This window comes from Sapajus apella, unplaced genomic scaffold, assembly GCF_009761245.1.
Source record: "Sapajus apella isolate SASKATOON/1434 unplaced genomic scaffold, GSC_monkey_1.0 scaffold168, whole genome shotgun sequence".
Classification (NCBI taxonomy): Eukaryota; Metazoa; Chordata; class Mammalia; order Primates; family Cebidae; genus Sapajus; species Sapajus apella.
In genome coordinates, this window is record NW_022437108.1 from 1,645,943 (window position 1) to 1,667,356 (window position 21,414).

Consider the following 21,414-nt stretch of genomic DNA (forward strand, 5'->3'; position numbering starts at 1 on the left):
TGTGCCTGACACAGCCTAGCTCCCTAGGTGGCCAGGAGGGGTCTTTTTAGTCTGTACTTGCTCCTCCTGTCCCTACTCCCTCTGCTCCAGACCTGGCCCCACACAGGGCCTCGGAGTGAGCTTTAAGGCATGAGTCTGAGGGCCAGGCTGGCCTGGGCCTCGCTAACAGTGCTGACGTCAGGCCTGCCTGCCTCTCTGGGTCACACAGGCCAGTGGCTCCTCTCCTTCCAGAACTAACCACTTGGGCTGAGGTTCTGTCTCCACCCTCAGAGGGGGACCAAGGGCCTTGGAGGGCAGAAGCCACATTTTACTGTCTCCCTGGTGCTCGGCATGGAGTCTGGCATATGCCAAGTGCCATTAGGGTGGACTGGACAGAAGACGATGGTTGGGTCAGAGGCCTGCGGGGACTGACTTCCCAGCCTCCACCCCGACTCCAGGGAGCCATGGAACCACTGCGCACTCAGTAGGCAGTCCCACTGCCCGCCCTGGTTCCTCCTACAGAGAGACTGGGGGGGTCTGGGAATGGAGGGGTGGCAGGGGAAGCAGACACAGATGTTTATGGCCGGGAATGGGCCACACTGTTGGCCTCACACGGGGCTGCCCACCTTCCATCTACGAATAAGCCCCTGCCCCCAGGGGTTTGCTTTGATTCAGCCCTGGGGAGCCCTAGAGACACGCAGGAAGAACCCAACAAGGGGCTGTGCAGTGCAGTCCATGGAGGGGCAGGAAAGAATGGGCACAAACACAGGCTTCAGAACAAAACAGACCCAGCTCCAACCCGACTCTGCAGGACACGTGCGGTGTGGTCTTTGGCAGATCCCTTAGCCACTCTGAGCTTCAGCCTCATCCATAAAATGGGGATAGCAACTGCCTACTCTGCTGGTGAACTGGAAAAGAGTCACTGAGCTCATGAATGTTTAGCCCGGGGCCATCACTTGCCTCCCTGAAACCCTGGCCCCAAAGTCTCAGTGCTTTCTGTGGCAGCTGCTCTCTGCTGCCCGGCGCCTTTCTGCCCAGGGTGTGAGCACTTTGCAAACCCAACCTGACTAATCCTCCCAAAGCCCGCCAAGTGCATCGGAGGCAAGGCTCATCATGTGGGTTTTACCTCTTGGGTGGAGCTCCCGACCTGCCCAGGGAGGAGGCAGAGGTGGAGAGAAAGGGTGGTGAGTCAGCCAGGCCAGGTCTCCTGGAGGTGGCAGGGACTGGCCAGGCTGCATGGACTCTGGTGTGGCAGAGGGGGGCATGGGGCGCCAACCGCATGAACTGTGCAGACCCAGGCCCCAAAGCCCAGCGCAAGGCCCTGATTCCTGGTTTGGGCTCCTGCTCCCAAACTCCAACTTGCTCTTCCATGGCTTGGCAGCCCTCACCAAGGAGGGCACTAATATTCACTAAGCGCCTACTGTGTATGAGGGATGAGAGCTGCACGTGTAACTAAATGCCCAACACTTCTCAGTGAAGAACTTCTGCACCTGCTGTACTCTGCAAACACTAGAATGGAGACGGGACCGGCTACCTCATTTCTACGTCCTTGTTTAAAAAGTATGAAGAATTTCAAGAGGGTAACAGCAGAGCAGTGAACCAAAGTGAGGGCCCTGCGTGACCATGCAGCTTATGCGCCCATGAAGCCAGCCCTGATCACGGAAGTAGCTTGTTGAAAGCCAAGCTGAAATTCAAACCCAGACCTGAGTCCTAAACCCATGTCCCTCAGGATCCTTCAAGTGCTACTTTGTGTGAGGCTCTTTCAGGTCTAGTCTTATAGCCCTGGGGTCTCCTGTGTCCCAGTCAGGCCCACACATTTGGAGGCCAGGGGATGGCCTTGACTTCATGAGCACCCAGGTCCGCTCCTCTTCAAGGACGAGCACTTGTGCGGGCTGAGCTCCCTCCCCTGCCGCTGCCTGGCAGAGGGCAGGCACAGAGCAGGCTGGCCGGGTGCACCCCTGTGGCAGTGTCTCTGGAGGCTGTAGCAGCGTGGGGGATGCAAAGGTTCCCTGTGATATATGGTGAGATGCGTGGCACTCCCACCAGGAGCTGTAATTCATAAGTTATGGGCGAGCTTCAGGACTAATAAATTTGGGAGGGAAGTATTAATGACTACACAGGGGCACTGTGAACTTGGCAGGCCCCAAAGCCTGGAACTCTGCAGCCCAGGTTTTAAAAATGATTTGTGCTGAAGCAAGTCTAAACAGAAGCTGCTTGGCGTTGTCTGACTGTGACCTGCTGGCAACTGTTGAGACTGCGGAGCCACTTCCTCCTCACGGCTGGGGCTGGCAACCCGCCCTCCCGGGCTGCCCTCCCCCACCCCGCAAAATGCAGGCCCCTCCCGAGGCTCCCTGACTCGGCTCCGGTCTGCAGGTTAATCCCTGGATTGTCTGTGTCCCACTGTGCACGAGGTGAGCCTCAGAGCCTTGCTGGCCTGAAGGTCACAGTTAGCAACAAACACTGCCCTTACTTAATGTCCAGAGTGGCCTATAGTGCTCTTAGCTTGTCCAGCCATTATTTCTAATGTCATGAAAATCCCTCCCTGGACACAGCTCCTGGTCAAGGAGAGATCAGCTGGGGGATGCCCTGTGTCCCTGGACCACGTGCGGCTGTGAATCATGGGTGCCCTTGCCAGCCCCATGTTCTGCCCTCTGTCTTTGCTGTGGGTGTTCTGGGGCTGGCTGTGCAGGGGCAGGCAGCAGCCAGAGAGCTGGGAGGTACCCAGGGGATGCCCCAGAAAAGGCAGAAAAGAGTGGGCCAGGGGGGACCCCAGGGCTGGATGGAGAGGCATCTGCACCTGCTTTCAGGGTTCATGTCTCCCCTCTCTATGGGAGGCCTGAGTCTGCCTTGTCCAAATACCCCCTACCCTAGTTTCCAGGAGGGTGAGCAGGGACAGTGCAGACCCCGTGACATCCTGCTGGTAACACATGGCTGATCAGTTTCCCCTGAGTGGGCTTCGACACTGACCCAGCTTTCTGCCTTCTGCCCCTGCCTCCCTTCTCCTCCTCCTGGAAGTTGCCCACTGTAGGGGCTGCCCAGAGAGGAGGAGCAGGAGGGAGGGGCAGGACTGAAAGTCTCAAAGCACTGCTAGAATGGGCAGGAGGGTTTTAAAGGCTTGGTTTGTTTGTGGACCCTCCAAGCCCAGATCTTCGTTCCCTGTGGGCTCAAATGTGGCATCTGGCATCCAGTGTCTTGTGGGTAATTGGCTGAGGGACAACAAGGGCCGTGCTATTAGCTCTAAAGCTAAAGACCCTGAAGACAGAGAGAGAGAGGTGCTGGGCAGAGTAGCTGTACCGGAAGTGCTTAGACCTGCAGAAAGAACAGCACAGGGCAGGCCCAAGCCCCAGGTGAGCTGCAGCCTCAAGACAGGCTGTGGGCAGAGCCAGGAGGCTGTCATGGGGGAAGATCCTGGAATGGGCTGTGAGATGGTAAGTCTACTTTCATCCTTGGGAGGCCTGGCAAACTGGGCAAAAGTTGCTGCCACCTTCCAAAAGAACTTTCAAAAAGAATAAGAAGGCAGATTCCACAAGCACCAGCCTGGGGGCTGAAAGCCACGAGTGGGGTTTCTGGGGTGGACTACTGCCGACTGGCCTCAGCTCCCAGAGGAGACTCAGGGCTCCACACCAGAACAAGTGATGTCAGAGAGCCTCATTTTGTACTTTGATCAGTTACCGGCTTGAAGATGACCTTCAATGCAACAAACTCTATGGAGACCTGGCTGAGACCCAGACCGAGGCAGGCCCTGAAATAGTCTAGAGGGGAGACACACGTAAACACTTATGGCAGTGGGGCAGTATCCGGACCTGGTGGGAGTCGGAAATCGGTGTAAGGCTGCGAGGGGAGGGCATGGAGGTCTGGGAGCGTATGCTAAGATGGATTCTAAGCATGAAGAGAAGTCTGGTAGGCAGGTTGGGCCATCCCATGAACAGCATGCAGAGACTCAGAGACCTCACAGAGCATTTACAGAACTAAAGGCTGTTCTATTCCTCTAGAGTGAAAGCCGAGCTGGGGTGGAAGGAGATGAGGCTGGGGAGGCAGCCTGCGGCAAGAACTCAGGGAGGATGGAAACCTCCCATGGAGCAGAAGGGCAAAAGCTCCCTTGATCTTGAATGGGTACCCACTCCTCATTCATATGTTGAAGCCTTAACCCCCAGTACCTCAGAATGTAGTCTCACTTGGAAATAAGGCGGGTGCAGATGTCATTAGTTAGGTGAGGCCCTTATATGCCTGGGGCCCTTATGAAAAGGGGAAATCTAGACCCAGACATGTGCACAGAAGGACGCCATGTGCAGATGAAGGCAGAGCAGGGTGATGCTTCTGCAAGCCACCACCAGGAGCCCGAGGAAGGCCTGGGACAGATTCTCGCTCCCCGCCCACAGGGGGAAGTAATCGGGCTCAACCTTGATCTCAGGTTCCAGTCCCCAGCACTGTGAGACAATACATTTCTGTAGTTTGTGCCAGCCAGTCTGTGGCATTTTGTTACGGCAGCCCTAGCAAACTAATACACCAGCCTAAGGGGCTTGGACTTTTTCCTGAGGGACACGGAACCAGGAAAGGCAGGAAGTCAGGGAGTGGGAAGAAAGATTTTGGAATGCTCACTCTATGGTGGGGGAGGGGAGACGGCAGAGGGCAGGCAGCTGGGTGAGGTCCAGATATAACAAAGGCTAAACGACGAAGATGAAGAAGGGAGCTGCTTCAATTAATCAGGAATTGGCGATCGGTTGCAAATCAGGACCTATCAAGCCCTGGAGTCAAGGCAGGAATCAACAAGCTACAGCTGAACACTGATGAGCGTGAGGTTCTGCACGAGGCTACAAAAGGCCTGTTGCTGCCCAAGGATGGGCTGCGGGGACACGGGCTCAGCAGAGCTGTGTGGGAAGACGTGAGGCCGAGTCAGCTGTGAGCTCAGCTAGGGGGTCCCCACAAACTCAGGAGCCTTCTGGCTGCATTGTGGGGGTCCCGGGTCCAGGAAAAAAACAAAAAAAAGCGCAGGAGTGGCCTCTCAGCATTCTGCCCTGGGCTGGCAGCTCCCCAGTAACTGCATTCAGTTGTGGACATTATTCTGAGAGACTAAAACAGTGAAGAGCTCCGGGAGGGGGCAGTACAGCAAGAACTGGGGAGTGTGTCCCCCGAGGATTGGCTGCGGGAATGCAGGTGATGGTCCCTGGAGGAGAAACAATCTCCAAACAGTCTCAGCTGGGACAGCACCACCTGTGCGTGAAACCCACGGCAGGTGGGCGGGTAGGGGGCCAGAGACCAGGCCTCGGTGCGTGGAGGTGGGGTGGGCTGCCCAGGGAAGTATGAAGCACCTATTCTTAGAGGAGGGTGAGCTGAGGCTGAACGGCTCATAGGGTTATAGATGGGACTCTCACATCAGCTGAAGGGCTGGACCCAGAAGCCCCCTCTTGCCCCCAAATTCGATGTTTCTAAGCTCTGAAGATCTCCCAGAAGAGTGGCTGGACACAGTGGCTCGTGCCTACAAACCCAGCGCTTTCAGTGGCTGAGGCAAGGGGATCCACTTGAAGCCAGGAGTTTGAGACCAGCCTGGGCAAAATAGCAAGACCCCATCTATACAAAAATAAAAACATTAGCTGGGCGTAGTGGTGTGTACCTATAATCCCAGCAACTCAGAGGCTGAGGCAGGAGGATCACTTGAGCCCAGGAGTTTGAGGTGGCAGTGAACTGTTATGATAACAGTTGCACTCCAAGAGAGAGACCTTGTCTTCCCTACCAGGCTAAAAAAAGCAACCACTTCATTTCCCAAAACCTGTGTGCAGTTTTGCAGTGCCTCACATCCCTCAGAGCTTTCTCACCCATTGGTTCCTCATACCTCTACCTCCTGTGAGGCAGAGCTGGAGCTACGAGTCCATTTTACAGAAGGGAACACTGAAACCTCGAGTCATGGAGCTGGGCCTCCTGCCTCCCGACCTGCTCAGCCTGCCCGGCTCTGCCCTCGCTGCCCTGGAGGGGTCACAGCATGCCAAGGCAGAATGGCTCCTGGATGAAGCTAGGGTTTGGGGTCCCACAGCCCGAGCTCCCAGCCCAGCACCACCATTTCCTGGCTTGGGTGGCCCCCTGCGTTTCCCCAAACCTCGGAACCTTGCAGCAGTCCTGTGAGGAAGCCTTAGTACTGCTATTTGACAGCTGGCAAGACCCAGGCCCCAAGAGAGTCCCGTCACATAAACGGCTGATAGAAGAGTTGGGATTTGAATCTAGAAATAAATAACTCCCTTCCATACAGGACCCTACCCTGGGCTGTGGCTCGTGTTCCCATCTCCACTAACATCACCTTCCCATCAATCTGCCACCGTCTGCAAGGCTCAGGCTCCAGGCTGCTCTGGCCTTGGGCCTGAACTTTTTTGGGCTCCGGTGGATAGCAGTCCAGTAGGAAGCCCCAGACCTCTAAGAAGACTGGCTCTGCCACTTATTAGCGAGGCGCCTTTGGACGGCTTTCCTGGGTCTCGGTTTCTTCAGCCATACAACAGGAGAGTCATATACCTCCTCCTACGGCTGCTACGAGGACAGGGAAGACACCGCACACGACGCACGCCGGGGGCCACAGGCACAAAATGGGGACGAGTCATTTCTAGTTTGGGTCAGGGTGGCTGGACTACATGCTCTCTCCCAGGCTCTGACGGGCAGTCCCGAGGCTACTTATCTGAGGGTGCTCCCCAGCCACGGTGAAGGAGGGGCATACACCTGCAAGGAACCGCGGCGACTTCGGGAACCTGGAACCCCAGCCCCTCAGCGCACAGTCCCGGGGCGCGGGAGGGAGGCGAGGGGGCGCCCTCCGCCATGGCATCTGGGGCCGGGTGAAGACCCAGACTCACCTTGCGACGGCTGCAGCTCCTCCACGACGCTCTCGGCCGCCCTCTCCTCGTCCCACGTGCCGGCCTCCACCACCTTGAAGCGGCTGCGCGGCTGGCTGAGCACGTGCGGGGCCTGCAGCGCCGCCTCGCGCTCCGCAGCCAGGTCCAGGTCCTGCTGCGCGAGGTGCGCGCGCAGCTGCCGGATCTCAAACTGCGGAAGGAGAAGGGCGGGGCTGGAGCAGGGGCGGGGCTGGAGCAGGGGCGGGGGCGGGGCCCGGCAGAGACCCCTGCCTGACCTCTGGGCGCTTTGTGCAAAGGCCACTGGACGGGGAGTCAGGGGCCCTGGGTATGAATTCAGTTCTAGCTCCTCACCCAGATGCGGCACCCCAAGGGCTGCTCGACAACATGAAAGCCTCATGCAGATGCCTTACACTGATGAGTAAGAAAGAACAGGAAGCCTCGGGACATCCAGAGCCCGCGTCCCCAGCCCGGGGACCCCATCCTGGCGTCACTGCCCGCTGGTCTGAACACTGGCTCGTTTTCTCCCAGCAACACCCACTTCTCTCCTCCACGAGGAGGCACCCAGGACCAGACCGGGTTCAGTCTCAGTCCTGCGGCTTCCAGGCCCTGTGGCCTTGAACAAGTCCTGTCACCTCCCCAGCCTCAGTTTCCTTTTCTGCAAGATAGGGTTTTCATCTCTTTGAGGACTCGGGTTGCTTCCTCTTAAGGGCTTTCTCCCAGGTGGATGGCAGCCTATTTGAATTTCCTGCATTGCCCCTGTCACCTTCTCATATTATTGTGTATTTATTTTAATGTTTTACTGATTTTACTTTTACGAAAGTAAAATATACACAACTGAAAGCATTCACGAACGACAGGGTGGCCAGACAGCAACCTGGCCTTGTCAGAACTGCACACATCTTGCTTTGCTTTCTGTTGGGGAGAGCTTCTGGGAAAGGCTTCCAGGGACCTCTTGGGTTTGTGGCTGAGATGGCCACGCCCGGGCCTTCCTGGGACATCTGGGCCAACGCGAAGTCTGGGTCTGACCTTGCGGGTCCGGGCCGCGGGCTCGCGGGAAGGAGGGCCGTCACCGCCACCTAGTGTTCCCCGCACGCCTCACACCGCTTCTGCACCGGGCGGGCAGGGAGGGCGGACAGCCGGGACGCCGCCGCGGCCCCTGCCTAGGAGGTTACCTACTTGCCCATGCCGCCCAAATGCACCTCTCCGGCCCTGACTCCTCAAACCCGGTGTCAGACTCTCACCTCCAATGCCTCCATGACAGTATCACTTTCACAGGAGTCGCGAAATCAATCTGGTCAAAGCAGGACTCTTCACTGTCTCTCCAAACCTGTTCCTCAAGTGTTTTCATCTCATTTTAGCCGGAGCCAAAAATGCATTCTTGATTCCTCTCTTTCCCTCACCCCAACATCCAATCCATACCCCAAGTCCAGCAGCTATCCCGCTTCCCTCCACCTCCCCTGCCACCTCTGGCAGTGCCCACCTGGCCCACTTCATCTCACCCTCTCTCCCGTCACCTGACCCCAAGACACAGTCCTCCTCCTGGTTCTACAATACTAAGCATGCACTGATCTCAGGGCCGCTTTCTCAGCTGCTGCCTCTGTCCCAAATCACATGGGGGTCCCTCAGAGGGCCCTTCCCTGACCAACACCGAGGGCAGCCCCTCGGGCACTCCGTCACATCAGCCCAGCTGAATTCTCTGCATTGCACTTACCACCTTCTGATGTTGTGTATTTAATGTTTTCTTGATTTTACTTTTATGAAAGTAAGACACACATACAACTAAAAGCATTCACGAACAACAGGGCAGCCAGGCAGCCACCTGGCGCTGGACAATCTCCCAATGCCAGGGTCTACAGGTTTTGTCTCTGGGATGGCGCAGGTTTTCAGCTTCCTGCCTGAGGCTCTAAGTTTGGTTGTTTCTGTGCTGGGAGTAGGGCAGAGGAATGGGGCAGAGGGTCCCACCTTTAGGGGGAAAGACTTTGATTTAATCCTCATTTTCAGCCCTCCACCTTTCCCCAGGTCCCTGCCTAACCCGGTGCCCACCTGCAGAGCCTTCTGGTTCCTTTTCTCTCAAGGACAAACCCCTTGACTCTTGCAGGGTGGGGGAGCTTAGTCCCCTGGCCATGCAGGGTTTGGAAGGGCGTCATGGGATCTCAAATATTAGGCATGCAGACTTTTAGCCATGCCCACCCAGTGTCAGCTTCACACTACACCCCCTTCCTCCCAGACGCTCAGGGGTTCTGAGGGGAGAGGTACCCCATATCCCTCACTGTCCTCTGTGGGCACTTTAGTTACCCACTGTCCACTCTGGTGGATCAGGGAGCATCCTGTCTAGTCTCCATTTTCGCCAATTCACTAAAACCTCTTTCCTCTTTGTCCTGATGGACAAGACTTAAAGAGAGTTCAGTTCCTCCCTCCCTCCCTCCCTCCCTCCTTTTTTTCTTCCCTCCCTCCTTCTTTCCCTCCCTCTCTTCCTTCCTTCCCTCCCTCCTTCCCTCTTCCCTCCATCTCTCCCTCTTTCCTCTCTCTCTCCTTTCCCTCTTTCTCTGTCTCTCCCTTTTTCGTTTTTGAGATAAGGTCTTACTCTGTCTGCCACACTGAAGTGCAGTGGCATGATCATAGCTCACTGCAGCCTTGTATTCATGGGCTCAAGTGATCCTCCCACCTCAGCCTCCCAAGTAACTGGATTACGGGCACATGCCTGGCTAATTTTTCTGTTTTTATTTTTTGTAGAGACAGCATCTTGCCAGATTGCCCAGGCTGGTCTCAAACGTCTGGGCTCAAGCAATCCTCTCACCTCAGCTTCCCAAAGTGCTGGCATTACAGGTGTGAGCCACTGTGCTCGTCTAAGAGATAGTTTCTTAATTCTTATGCATTTATGATTTTGTTCTCTACTGCCATTCCACTGGGGTTTGGGGAAGGAAATCAGATAAATATGTGTGATCACACCATGATATGGTTTGGCTGTGTCCCCACCCAAATCTCGTCTTGAACTGTAGTTCCCATAATCCCCATGTTGAATCACAGGGGTGGTTACCTCCATGCTTTCTCATGATACTGAGTTCTCACGACATCTGATGGTTTTACAAGGGGCTTGTCCCCCTTTGGCTTGGCACCTCTCCTTGCTGCTGCCATGTGAAGGACGTGTTTGCTTCCCCTTCTGCCATGATTGTGAGTTTCCTGACGCCCCCCCCCCAGCCATGCTGTGAGTCAATTAAACCTATTTCCTTTATAAATTACCCAGTCGGGGGTATGTCTTTATTAGCTGTGTGAAAACAAACCACCATTTTTAAAGAACTATCAGTTTACTTCCTATTCCCCCCAGTGGTGCTCCGGTGGGTGGGAAAAACAGGCATACTCCTAGCATGGCTGATTTCAAGCTACGAACAAGAGGCCATGGGGAGATATGCACACTGGGTTCTCGTGAGCAAGTGAGACCTCCACCGCACCCCCAGGAGAAGAGCATCTCCACCAGCAGGGCTCTTGTCTGTTTTGTTGCGTGGTATGCAAAAGGCATTCGATAAACATTGCTGAATACACGAACAAATCAATGCGGGAAACCAGCTAGCCTGTTCAGCTCCGTGGCTTCAGACTGCGCCCTAACTCCAGCCACCAACTGAGCTGCACCCCGTCCCAAAGCTAAGACAAAGATGGCGGCCTCATGCTGGCTATGCACTAAGCCCTGACCCTGGTCACACACTGAGCCTGGACTCTGGTCACCCACTGAGCCCTGACCTGGTCACACACTGACTCAGCCCTAACTTTGGGCTCAGACACTAAACCTCGACAACCCAGCACTCAAAGGTGGGTGGAGGGCTCACAGAGTAAGAAAGCAGGCCTTTATGTGCAGGGCAAGAGGGTGCAAGCCACCCCTCTGGCAGTAAGGTCTCACAGGCGACCGAGGGCCCAGGAGGCAACCTCCCAAGCTCTGCTGGGGCTGGGAGCCCCTCCTGCCCTGCTGATCTGAACCTCCCATGGGCACACCCAGTCCACTTTCTCCAAGGCCACTCATCGGGGCCTGCAGGCCAGCTAATGGCTTCCTGGCCGCTCTGAAGGGATGCATTATTGATGACTTGTAATTGATATGGAGCTGCCCAGGAGTGTCCCGCTGGAATTCAGGCCAGACAGCCAGAGGCCAGGGCTTGCCCAGCCCCAGGCCCACATGTGCAGACGCAGGCACATACACAGAAGCAAGTTTCAGCTAAAGAGGTGAACTCCAAGTGTGCGGGAGTTCTCTCATTCATTCATTCAGTAGGAAGTCAAGTAAAGCAGGGTAGGGCGATGTTAACGTTCTGTTACAGGTTTGGGAATGAAAACGCCTTCCCCAGCTTGCAGATAGATCCTGGATAGCCCTAGCAAGGGGCGGTGCAGCGGGGGGGCTGTCAGCTGCACTGCAGGGAACAAGTCCCCTCTGAGAGCCAAGCACAGCTGGGGTGATATTCACAGCAGAGGAAGCATGCTGTAGACAAGGGCCGGAGGGCCAGAAGGGGCTGGGGAGCTCGGCCAGGGCCCCACCAGGCAGAGCCTGTAGCCACAGTAAGATGTTTAAAGAACAACCACTGGAGTCCTCCAAACAGAAGGGTGGAGTGGTGGGAGTGGCGGTGCAGTGGGCCAGATGGGCATTCGAAAGGACCATGCTGACTGGAGAATGGAGGACAGACTGGAGGGGCCACAGGGGCATGAGAATGCCAGCTGGGAAGCTGCTGCAGAATCCATGCCAGCGATGACCAGATACGGACTAAGGTGGAGACGGCGGAGATGGAGATATGAGGAAGGGTAAGAGAACCACCCAGGAGGTGAGATGTCAGCATGTGGCGTGGACTGGAATGGGGATGAGGGAGAGGACAACCTCCTTTGGGGACAGATTTTGGCAAGCTTCACACCCAGAGGGTGTGAGGTGGCTGGATGCTGTCCGTCTGCCCTGAGGAAGAAGGACTGATGCCTCAGAGGGGAAGGGCACATGGGCCACATGGCTGTCGGCCCAGTCACTGGCTGGGACAGCGCAGGGGGGTTTCCAGAGGTTCTAGTGAGACCCTCAGAGCCGGCCTCCTGGCTCCTGCCCTGCTTATCATGGCCACAATGTGCCTCTGCAGTGTTGCCCAGGGGCCCTAGGACATCAGAGCCTCATGAGTCAGATGGGGAACCGCGGCCCGGAGGTGGGAAGGAGCCTTCTGTGCTGGGAGGGAGGGTGGGGGAAAGGCCAAGACTGGATGGTGCTTCAGAAGCAAAGCAGGGGCCACAGCCCACAGCCCTGCCTTCCAGCCCCCAAGACCCTGTGCCAAGGAACTTGCAGCCTTATGGGCAAGATGGAAGTGAGTCAGCCCAGCAGAATCCAGGGCAGCTTGATGGTAGCAGGGGCCAGGCAAACAGGAAGTCACCAGAGGGAAAGAGCAAGGGCTGGAGACTGGAGGCTGAGTTCTTGGCCCATCACCCCTCCCTCGCCCTGACTTTGGGTGAACCTCTTTTCTTCCCCGGGCCTCCGTTTCACTGTGTATCCAGTAAGGCAAATGGACTCACTGAATTCCCAGTCTATGACGAGCTCTGTACCAGCTCCAGGACCCCACCTGGAGGCCATGAGGTGCAAGTGCAGTTAAGGCTCCATGCCGTTTTGAGGGCCCTCCCCTACTCCCCGCCAAATGCCCCGTTCCCAGGGAACCATCTCTTCAGAGAGCAACGTAACAGAACCCACAACGTCTAAAATGCATCATGAAGGATGTGGAGCACACCGTGAGAATCACTCATCATGCAAATCAGCAGAAAACATCATGGGTTATCAAGCCATAAAGCAGGTCATAGAAGCTGACCTGGGTCAATATTTGAGTGAACAGACAAGGACTTCAAAATAACTACAGTTAATGTGTTAACAAAACTAGGGGGAAAGACAGCCAAGATGAGTGTAGTGTTTCAGCAGAGAGCTAGCCTCTCTAAGAAGAACCAAATCAAACTTTCAGAACCTTGATATACAGTATCTGAAATTGAGTAGTTGGTTGGATGGTTTTAACAGGGGACTAGACATAGTATTGTTGAACTTGAAGACAGGTCTATAGAAAAATATCAAAACTTACAGCCATTAAAAAAGGAGAGAGAGAGGGAGGAGGAGGAGAGAGAAAATGAATAGTGGAGCCGAATAGGATATGAGATGTAAGATGTGAGATGCAACCAAATGGCCTCAGGTGCAACTGGAGCTCCGTGAGGGGAGGAATGAGACAGTCGCAGTGAATAAACAAACCACGGCAAGAACTTCCCAAATCCAATGAAAAACATCAAGCCACAAATTCAAGAAACTCAGAAAGTCCTAACCAGGAAAAATACAAAAAAAAAAAAAAAAAAAAAAAAAACAGAAACCCACATGGAAGCACCTTGCAGTGAAACTGCTGAAGGCAGGAAGAGACACCTCTGCACTGGGGCTCCCCAGAGCTCACGCGGGCCTGTGCCTCAGGAAAAGAAGGCGCATGGTGGCCTTGATGAAGCAAATCTTCCATTGGCAAATGGGCCAGTGGAAAAAAAAAGACCACCCCCAGGCTTGGGAAGAATTAAAGTGCAGTCACAGCCCTATTTAGCGCACAACATTAGCTAAGTATTTCTAATCAGATCACCTGACCAGATCATCTGGGATCCACAGGGAAGCCCGCAGTGTGCATTACTGGAGTAAGTCGGGCCCCTTCCATCGGGGCTGGGCTTTTAATGCAAGCCCAGGAGGGGTCAGCCCCACCGGGGCGGCAGGACGGGCACACCCAGCGCTTCTCTGCCTTTAATGGTCCGGTTGCGAGTCCAACTGACAGGGGCCTTGGCCTGATCAATGCACACTTTGGCCAGAAGCTCGATGGTATCTAATGCGATAGCAGTAATTCTGCTCTAGCCTATTAGTGCTGTCTGCACAGACTGCCCTGCCTTCAGATCCATCTGCTGTTGGGATGGCATCCAATGTTTATTTCCATTAGTTTCGCCATTGTTGGTAACAATAAAAATCGGGAGACAGTTGCAAACTAATGATTTAGGAGCCGGATAAAGCTGAGATCGACCTTGGCCCCTTTCCATCCACTGTGAAGATGACTGGTAGTTGGCCATAAATTTAAATTATGGCAAAAGGATAACATAAGTTATTCCTCTGATGGCTAATTTTATCAGCTAAATAGGCTTGTCATTAATGCTATCGGCTGTTTTACAAATCACTTCCCATCTGAAAAAAAATTTCACTTCCCACAGTGGAGATCCTGAATAATCCAGGTAACAAAGGCTACGGTGCTGAGCCGGGGGCTTGTGGCCTCCGTAGGGAAAGAAGGAGCTCTCTGGAATGAGCCAGCTTCAAGCCCCGTCCCCGGAGCCAGGTGGAACCATGGCTCTATTCCTCCCCTTTAGCCCCTTCTCTGAGCTGCTAGCCCAGCCTCAAAGGCGAGTGACCTATGCAAGGACCACTGGCATTCTCTCAGGGGTACAGGTCACCGGGGGCAACGGGGTCCAGCGTGAGGCCTGGATGGGGAGTTGGGCCCTGGCTCCCAGTCAGATGGGCCCACCACCTCCCACATCTGTTCTGGCTCCTCCAGATGAAAGACAGCGAAGGGAGTGGAGGGAGAGGTATGGCAGCTTCTTCTCCCCATATCTTCCTCCATAAAAATGCCTACAGCTTGCAGGGTCAAGATTATCATCTTGTTTCTTCAGGAAACAGGCCAGGGAGACATGGCATTCCTCCAGGAAGGACTTTGATCAGTATGGCTGTGCTGGAACAGGGGACACAGAAGGGAATGCTGTGAGCCCACTGGCCTTGTTTCATGCGTTGGGTGTCTATGCAGTTAACTGTTTTCTTCCTGGGCACAAAGACCACCTCGGACAGCACCTGGGACCCCTAGTTGATACTATGTAACTGACTCTTGCCAATAACATGGGGCAGAGCCATGTTACCACTTTCAGGCCTGGCCAATAACCTGCCATGCCCAATTCCCCACTCTCACTTTCCTATCCACCGACTAGAAAAGACTCAGAGGGCTTGGGGGAAAAAGGATCGGCCAGGCGCGGTGACTCCCACCTGTAATCCCAGCACTTTGGGAGGCTGAGGTGGGCGGATCACTTGAGGTCAGGAGTTCGAGACCAGCCTGGCCAACGTGGTGAAACCTTGTCTCTACTAAAAATACAAAAAGTATCCGGGCGTGCTGGCACGCGCCTGTAATCCCAGCTACTCAGGAGGCTGAGGCGAGAGGCAGTAGAATCGCTTGAACCCAGGAGGCAGAGCTTGCAATGAGCTGAGATCATACCACTGCACTCCAGCAGGGGCCACAGAGCGAGACTCCATCTCAAAAAAAAAGGAGCCACAAAATGGGAGCAGCCTGGAGGCCTGAGTGACTGTGTGGAACAGAGGGTCCCTCCACCCCAACCCACTGCAGCCTGTACTGCGCTATGATGAGAGTGACAAACGTGCTCCTCCTGTTAGGACACAGATTTCTGGATTTGTTGGCTGCAGACGCTGGTGTTACTCACCCTAACTGACAGTGACGCAGGCAGATGTCTCTTTCTGGCGCAGGGAAATGGATTCTGAAGCCCTGGGTTCCTTTCCTAGCCCCTCCATGAAAAACTGCAGGATCTGGGCAAAGAACAGCCCCTCTGAGCTTGTGTCTTTCCGTGTGAAGGGATTAATAGTACCCAGCCTGTCACCTTCCACCATCAAAGCAAAAATGAGCTAAATCATGACAGTGCATTTGTGAATGAGCAACCATCATACAGATACATTTACTAGTATTTTTATACGCGCTCTCTCTTTTTTTTGCCCTTACTGACAGCCTCCAGTAGGCCAGATTTAATTCGATCCATATGGCCTCCACATGATGTAGGCCTTGTTACCTCCAATTTTCCCAATGAGAAGCTGAGACTTGGGGGTTAAAAGGGAGGCGACTGGTCACTGGTGGAGCTGAGGTTTGAATCTGGCTTGTTGGCTCCCCAAGTAAGAGGATTCTTTCCACTCCTCCAAGCTCCCCAACAAGGGACTCACCTTTCCTAAGGTCTGAGGACGTCCTAAGGGGCTCACAGGTCCCACTGGTCTACTTGGAGGTTGGACCTTGAGTATTTTGCCAATGATCTCAGGGTGAATGGTGCTGAGGAAGCCAGGTCAGATCGTACTATTTTGTAAGAAAAGCTGTTACCAGGCTTAAAGGGCAAAGAGCGGGCGTAACGGAGACTTCAGAACGTGTTTTGGAACTGAAGCGAGACCCCACACATAGAGGGACATATCAAATCTCAGAGGTGCTTTCGTGAGATGAGTCAGAAGAGTATATTGCTGCATTCATTTAACCGCCACATCTGAAATGGCTTTGGTTTCTGAAGCAGCCAGGACAGTGAGACAGCCCAGGAGTCCACAGTCTCTGAAGGGCAGCCTCTAGCAAAGTGTCCTTGGAATCCATCTCTTTATCAGTGAGCCTAACTCTTAAAGAAATTCTGGCCAGGATCCATTCCCCACCAAAAAAAGAATGGAAAGGAACTTCCACCTAAGGGATTGCTGAATCAGGGGTCAGAGGCCATGTACTTCCATCACAGCCGTGGGCCGTCTGGAAGGGGCTGAAGAAGGCACGGCCAGGGCTTTGGAACACAGGCTGAGCAGCAGAGAGTCCTCCCCTCCCAGGATCCTCTAGGCGCCCCTCCCCTAGTAGGAATCTGTTAAGGATGAGGTGTGCCCACGACCAGAAGAGGTCACAGCAATGAGAGAGGCAGTGAAGCCTGTCTCCCTGTCAAAGCCAGAGGGTCAGGTGTGGTCCAGGAGGGAAAGCATGGGAATGGGACCCAAGAGACCCATTTTCCTCCTGGCCTCCTCACTGCTGTGCCACGCTGGGCTCACCGCTCACCCTTCTCTGAGCCTCTGATGCCCCATCTGTCAAATTCCAGATTGGGCCAGCTGCCCTCCAAGGGACCTTTCATCTATTATATAAGGTGGCTCTGGGGCACTGTGGGCATGGGCCGTGTGGTAAGAAATGAGCTGCCATGTGGCACAGAAGATGAAATGGACCAGGCATTCATACAAGAAATGGGCAACAGGCTCACCTGAGAGACGCAATGTAATCTTTCTTAAAAAGTTACGATGGGCTCCTCACACCAGTTAGAATGGCGATGACTGAAAAATCAGGGGACAAGATCAGTAGCTGCTACACCAGAAAGACGGCGGAGCAAGAGCAAAGAAAAATCCCTTTAGTTCCAGAAAATCTCCTGAAAAAGAGGAAGGCGTATCGAGCCCTCAAAGCCACTCAGGCAAAGCAGGCGCTTTTGGCAAAGAAGGAGCAGAGGAAAGGAAAAGGGCCCAGGTTTAAGCGATTGGAATCATTCCCACATGATTCCTGGCGGCAGACACGTGACAAGGTGCGTGTCAGACAACTGGAAGTGAAGCCTCACGCCTTGGAATTGCCAGATAAACATTCTTTGGCCTTTGTCGTACGCATTGAAAGGATTGATGGTGTGAGTTTACTGGTGCAGAGAACCATTGCAAGACTTCACCTAAAGAAAATTTTTCGTGGTGTCTTTGTAAAAGTCACTCCCCAGAACCTAAAAATGCTGCATATAGTGGAACCTTATGTGTCCTGGGGATTTCCAAATCTGAAGTCTGTCCGGGAACTCATTTTGAAACGTGGACAAGCCAGAGTCAAGAATACCACCATCCCTCTGACAGACAACACTGTGATTGAGGAGCACCTGGGGAAGTTTGGTGTCATTTGCTTGGAAGACCTCATTCATGAAATTGCCTTCCCAGGGAAGCATTTCCAGAAGATCTCATGATTCTTGCGCCCTTTCCACCTCTCAGTGGCCTGTCATGCTACCAAAAATAGAGTGGGCTTCCTCAAGGAGATGGGCACACCTGGCTATCGGGGTGAACGCATCAATCAGCTCATCCGCCAACTGAACTAGACCAGGTGAGGCAGGGCTGAGAACTGCTCTTGGGCTGACTGTGGGTGGGCCATGCCTTGCCACTTTAAAAGTTCTTTTTGCGTTTACTAGTTATTAAGAGTAACCGTGAGATTGGGAGGAAAGAGGAGGCGCGCACAAGTAGTTGGAGACCTGGGAGCAATGAATGTCTGATTAGCACGTGGGGCTATGCATAGCCTAGTAGTTACAGGCTTAAAAATGTCAAGTAACTAAAAACTGTATTGCTGTAGTCATTTAGATGGAAATGAGGAAAGAATATTAATAACTGACTGCAAAAAGGACTTGATGTGAATCATCTATTTTGCTGAAGAAATCTTAACTCTTTTTGAAATTACATTTTATTCCTGTTGCTATTACTCTAGGTGCCAAACTGCAATACATTTTTATCAATGAAAAAAAAAAAAGAAAGAAAAATCAGGGGACAACAGATGCTGGAGAGGATGTGGAGAAATAAGAACGCTTTTACACTGTTGGTGTAGTTCAACCATTGTGGAAGACAATGTGGCAATCCCTTAAGAATCTAGAACTAGAAATACCATTTGACCCAGCAATCCCATTACTGGGTGTATACCCAAAGGATTATAAATCATTCATGTGAATATAAAGACATATTCACACACATGTTCACTGCAGCACTGCTCACAATAGCAAAGACTTGGAACCAACCCAAATGCCCATCAATGACAGGCTGGGTAAAGAGAATGTGGAACATATATACCGTGGAATATCATGCAGCCATAAAAAAGGATGAGTTCCTGTCCTTTGCAGGGACATGGATGAAGCTGGAAACCATCATTCTCAGCAAACTGACACAGGAACAGAAAACCAAACACCACATGTTCTCACTCATAGGTGGCTGTTGAACAATGAGAACACATGGACATGGGGAGGGGAGCATCACACACATCAGGGCTTGGGGTTGGGGGCTAGGGAAGGGATAGCAGTAGGAGAAACACCTAATGTAGATAACGAGGTGATGGATGTAGCAAACCACCATGGCAAGGTATGCCTGTGTAACAAACTTGCACGTTCTGCACATGTACCCCAGAACTTAAAGTATAATAATTTTTTTTAAAAAGTTCAGATGGGCTGCATATGGTGGCTCATGCATGTAATCTCAGCACTTTGGGAGGCTGAAGCAGGTGGATCACCTAAGTTCAGGAGTTCGAGACCAATCTGGCCAACATAGCGAAACCTCATCTCTACTAAAAATACAAAAATTAGCTGGGTGTGATCGTGGGTGCCTATAATCCCAGCTACTTGGGAGACTGAGGCAGGAGAATCACTTGAGCCCGGGAAGCGGAGGTTGTGGTGAGCCGAGATCATGCCACTGCACTCCAGCCTGGGCGACAGAGTGAGACTCCATCTCAAAAAAAAAAAAAAGAAAAAAAAAGTTAAGATGAAGAAACAGAGGAACTGTGCAGTGGAGATACCTGAGCCAGGCCGCCCCTGCCAGGTGATCCAGGTAACGTCACAGTGAGAAGTCACGCGATGTCCTCCTGTGACACAATGAGAATGGCACTTCCCTCTGCAGCCTTCCTCCCAAACTCAACCCCAGGCTTACCATGGGGAAAACATCAGACGAATCCCAACAGGGGGGCATCCTGTAAAACAGTCAGCCAGTGCTCCCCGAAACCGTCCAGGTCATCAGAAACAAAGTCTGAGAAACTGCTACAGCCAAGAGGAACCTAAAGAGACGTGCCGACTAATGTCATGGGGAGCAAAGAGAGGACATAAAGGATTAAACACTGAGAAAGTCTGAGTACTGTATCAATGTGGGTTTGTTCATTGTAACAAACGATGTTAATAACGGGCAGCTGGGTGCAGGGGATATGGGGGACTCTGTACCTGCTTCACTATTTTTTGGTAAATATAAAACTGTTCTAAAAAATTAAGTTTATTCTTTCCTTCTTTCTTTCTTTTTTTTGTTTGAGATGAAGTCTTGCTCTGTCACTCAGATGGGAGTGCAGTGGCGCGGTATTAGCTCACTATAACCTCGGCCTCCTGGGTTCCAGTGATTCTCCCACGTCAGCCTCCGAGTAGCTGGGATTACAGATGCACACCACCGCGTGAACCCCCACGCCTGGCCCTTACAGTTTTTTATTTTAAAACGAGCTGGGTGAAGTTGTGGCAAATAGCTGTACAAACACACCCCAGTGAGAGAGCAAGGGAGTGCAAAGTGGTTTTTGGTTTGGTTTGGTTTTAGAGGCGGGATCTTGCCCTGTGACCCAGGCTGGAGTGCAGTGGCGTCATTAGAGCTCACTGCAGCTTCAAACTTCTGGTCTCAAGCGGTCCTCCTGCCTCAGCCTTCCAAAGCTCTGGGATTACAGGTGTGCGCCATCACGCCAGGCCAGGTGTGGCATTTAAACTGGGATCCTAACACATTTCATTGGTAAATTTCAATTTTTCAGGAAGCATATGTGAATTCAGTTTGGAAATTGCTTCGTTATACTCTGAGAATTCTAGCAAGGAGAGAGCAAGAGTGTCTCACAAAGATGACTACACTGTCCTGGAACGGGGCTGTGCGTGCCACTGAGACAGCTGAGGGGAACCAGGTCTGTGCCCGCAGTATAAGCTAGCCCATGCATAATGTGATCAACATTTTCGCTGAGTGCTGACGGGGGCTATGAGTAGGAAAAAGGAGGCGAAACATGATGGGCTGGAAAAGAACAGTGTTCACAGTTAGGATGCCTGCCTCCAGGCCCCCCTGGACTAGCTGTGTGCCCCAGGTGACCCGCCACTGCTCAGTTTTCTTATCTGTAAAATGGGTGTGCAGGCAGGCGTGGTGGGGCTGGTGGACTGCCAGCGTCCACTCCCATTACTTACCACCCATCACGTGTCAGGCTTTAGGCTAAGTGATCTCAGCACCATCCTTCAAGGATTCTGTTACTACCCCTATTTTTCAGATTAGGCAAACCAGGGCCCAGAGATGTCCCATTAATGCTAAAGCCACAAGGTGAGTAAGTGTTCTACAGAGAGACACATCTGGGTTCAAAGCCAGCTCCAAGTCTATTTAGCGTCCAGTCTATTCTCAACCATTCCATGCGCCGCTGTCTCCAAGGTCTAGCCAATCCTGACATTCCAGAGCCCACACTCTCATTTCCTTAAGGGTATCTGTTACCCAGGCAAGTCTCAAACCAGGTCTGAAAACACAGCTGCGAGTGAAGCATCTGCCTCGCTCTGTGGAGCAGGCACCTCGGATTCTGGGAGAGCAGCCCTCCTGGCCCCTCTGGCCAGGCAGCCCCCCACCCTCCCCAGCAGCCCCGCTGGGAGCCCAGCCTGTCTGGCCCTTTCTGCTGTCTTAACTAAGATGACAGGCTTCAGCTGTTTTTTAAATCAAAATGGTTTGTTTCTGTTCATCTCTTTTCCAGATGTCACTACCTAGAGGGAATCTGTCTTTATTTATTGGTTCTTTCCTGTGTGGAATAGCAAGGGAGTCTCCTCTGGCTGAGATCCCCGTGAAGGAGGCCACATGTGGGGAGTGACTTGAACCAGGACGGCAGGAACCTGGGGTCCCCAGGGGCCTCAGGACAGAGGTCATGGTGGAAACCCTGGGAGGTGGGGTTGCCATTAGGATTTTCTCCCAGCCACGTGGCACATGTGCGGCTGAGATGAGGCGTGTGGCAGGGTCAGCACGTTCCCTGCTGGGTTGGGAGGCTGCGAATTTATGAGGGGCGGAGGCAGCCCTGGGTCCGTGTCTTTCGCGTTG

The 21,414-nt window shown here is 53.2% G+C and overlaps 2 protein-coding genes across 3 annotated transcripts in view; one reads left to right on the top strand and one right to left on the bottom strand.

Moving 5' to 3' along the window:
• TMEM266 (transmembrane protein 266) overlaps nt 1–21,414 on the bottom strand; it is a 142,843-nt gene that overhangs the window by 6,441 nt on the left and 114,988 nt on the right. For both annotated transcript variants that reach the window (XM_032267312.1, XM_032267311.1), the window contains exon 9: nt 6,810–6,999. In XM_032267312.1, coding sequence (XP_032123203.1) covers nt 6,810–6,999 — 190 coding nt within the window. The remainder of the gene's footprint in view (nt 1–6,809; nt 7,000–21,414) is intronic.
• LOC116542424 (60S ribosomal protein L7-like 1) lies at nt 16,794–18,099 on the top strand. The gene has a single exon (XM_032267313.1). The coding sequence runs from the start codon at nt 16,893–16,895 to the stop codon at nt 17,556–17,558; it is 666 nt and encodes a 221-aa protein (XP_032123204.1). The 5' UTR covers nt 16,794–16,892; the 3' UTR covers nt 17,559–18,099.

Bases quoted from the DNA above. Each gene is read 5' to 3' on its own strand.
- LOC116542424 (XM_032267313.1), top strand. From the start codon at position 16,893: ATGGCGATGACTGAAAAATCAGGGGACAAGATCAGTAGCTGCTACACC.